The 844-nt window shown below is 56.3% G+C and overlaps 1 protein-coding gene across 1 annotated transcript; it reads right to left on the reverse strand.

Moving 5' to 3' along the window:
* Positions 1–490: 490 nt before the first annotated feature.
* On the reverse strand, positions 491–829 carry PTSG_11423 (uncharacterized protein; the record flags this gene model as incomplete). The annotated part of the gene is made up of 1 exon (XM_004987515.1): positions 491–829. A coding segment is annotated over one exon (339 nt), but the record flags the coding sequence as incomplete, so codon positions are not given.
* Between the last annotated feature and the right edge of the window lie 15 nt (positions 830–844).

Consider the following 844-nt stretch of genomic DNA (forward strand, 5'->3'; position numbering starts at 1 on the left):
AACAGAAAGAAACAGAGCAGAAGACAAGAATTGTCGACAACGCAAAGTGGTGACGTGGCAGTGTTTGTTGAGAGTTGTGTGGTTATGTGGTGTGTTATGCAAGAGTATGTAACATCGAGCAACCACACAAGCTAAACACTGCACGTGCAACAGGTTGGAGGGAAATCACGTGAACATTCCAGAACACAAGAGAGGTGAATGCAAATTTGTGGTGTCGTGAAGAAGGGAGGTCAATGATGACTCAGCAGACAGGACTTGCCTGTCAACACTCCCCCGCATTGACCTACCTCTCTGTTGCGTTGATGTTCTGAAACGTGATGAGCATGTGGATGATGTCATGCATGTAGGAATGGCATGGGCAGATGTAGGTGAGATGTGAGTAAGGACGTGTGTTGTGAAACACGTTTAAGAAAATGGTTGGTGCCTGTGGTGCGCAGCCTGTTGTGGAAGGCTGGCCCGAGTGAAGGCGTGTCCTGTGGTGCGCGGCCGCTCAGAGGTCCTGACGCGGAGTCGAAGGACGTGGCGACCGGCCCGAATGAGGACGGGCCCGTGGCTGGCAGCCTGGCAGAGGACGCTGGTCGAACAGCATCGTGCAGAACTGAGCCGTCTTGGGCCGAGGGAGGATCTTCGTGAGGAGATCTGCGATCATGTGCTCCGTGGCGAGGTAGCTCAGCACAATCCTCTTGGTGTCGACGCACTCGCGGATGTAGTGGTACTTGACGAGGATGTGCCGCATGCGCGAGGCGGCGTGTTCGGCAACGCGCTGCGCCGGCTGGTTGTCCGTGTGGACGAGCGTGGGCTCGCACAGGGCGGCGCCGGTGAGCTCCTCCTGGAGTGGCGAAGG

This window comes from Salpingoeca rosetta, assembly GCF_000188695.1.
Source record: "Salpingoeca rosetta unplaced genomic scaffold supercont1.65, whole genome shotgun sequence".
NCBI classification, from domain to species: Eukaryota; class Choanoflagellata; order Craspedida; family Salpingoecidae; genus Salpingoeca; species Salpingoeca rosetta.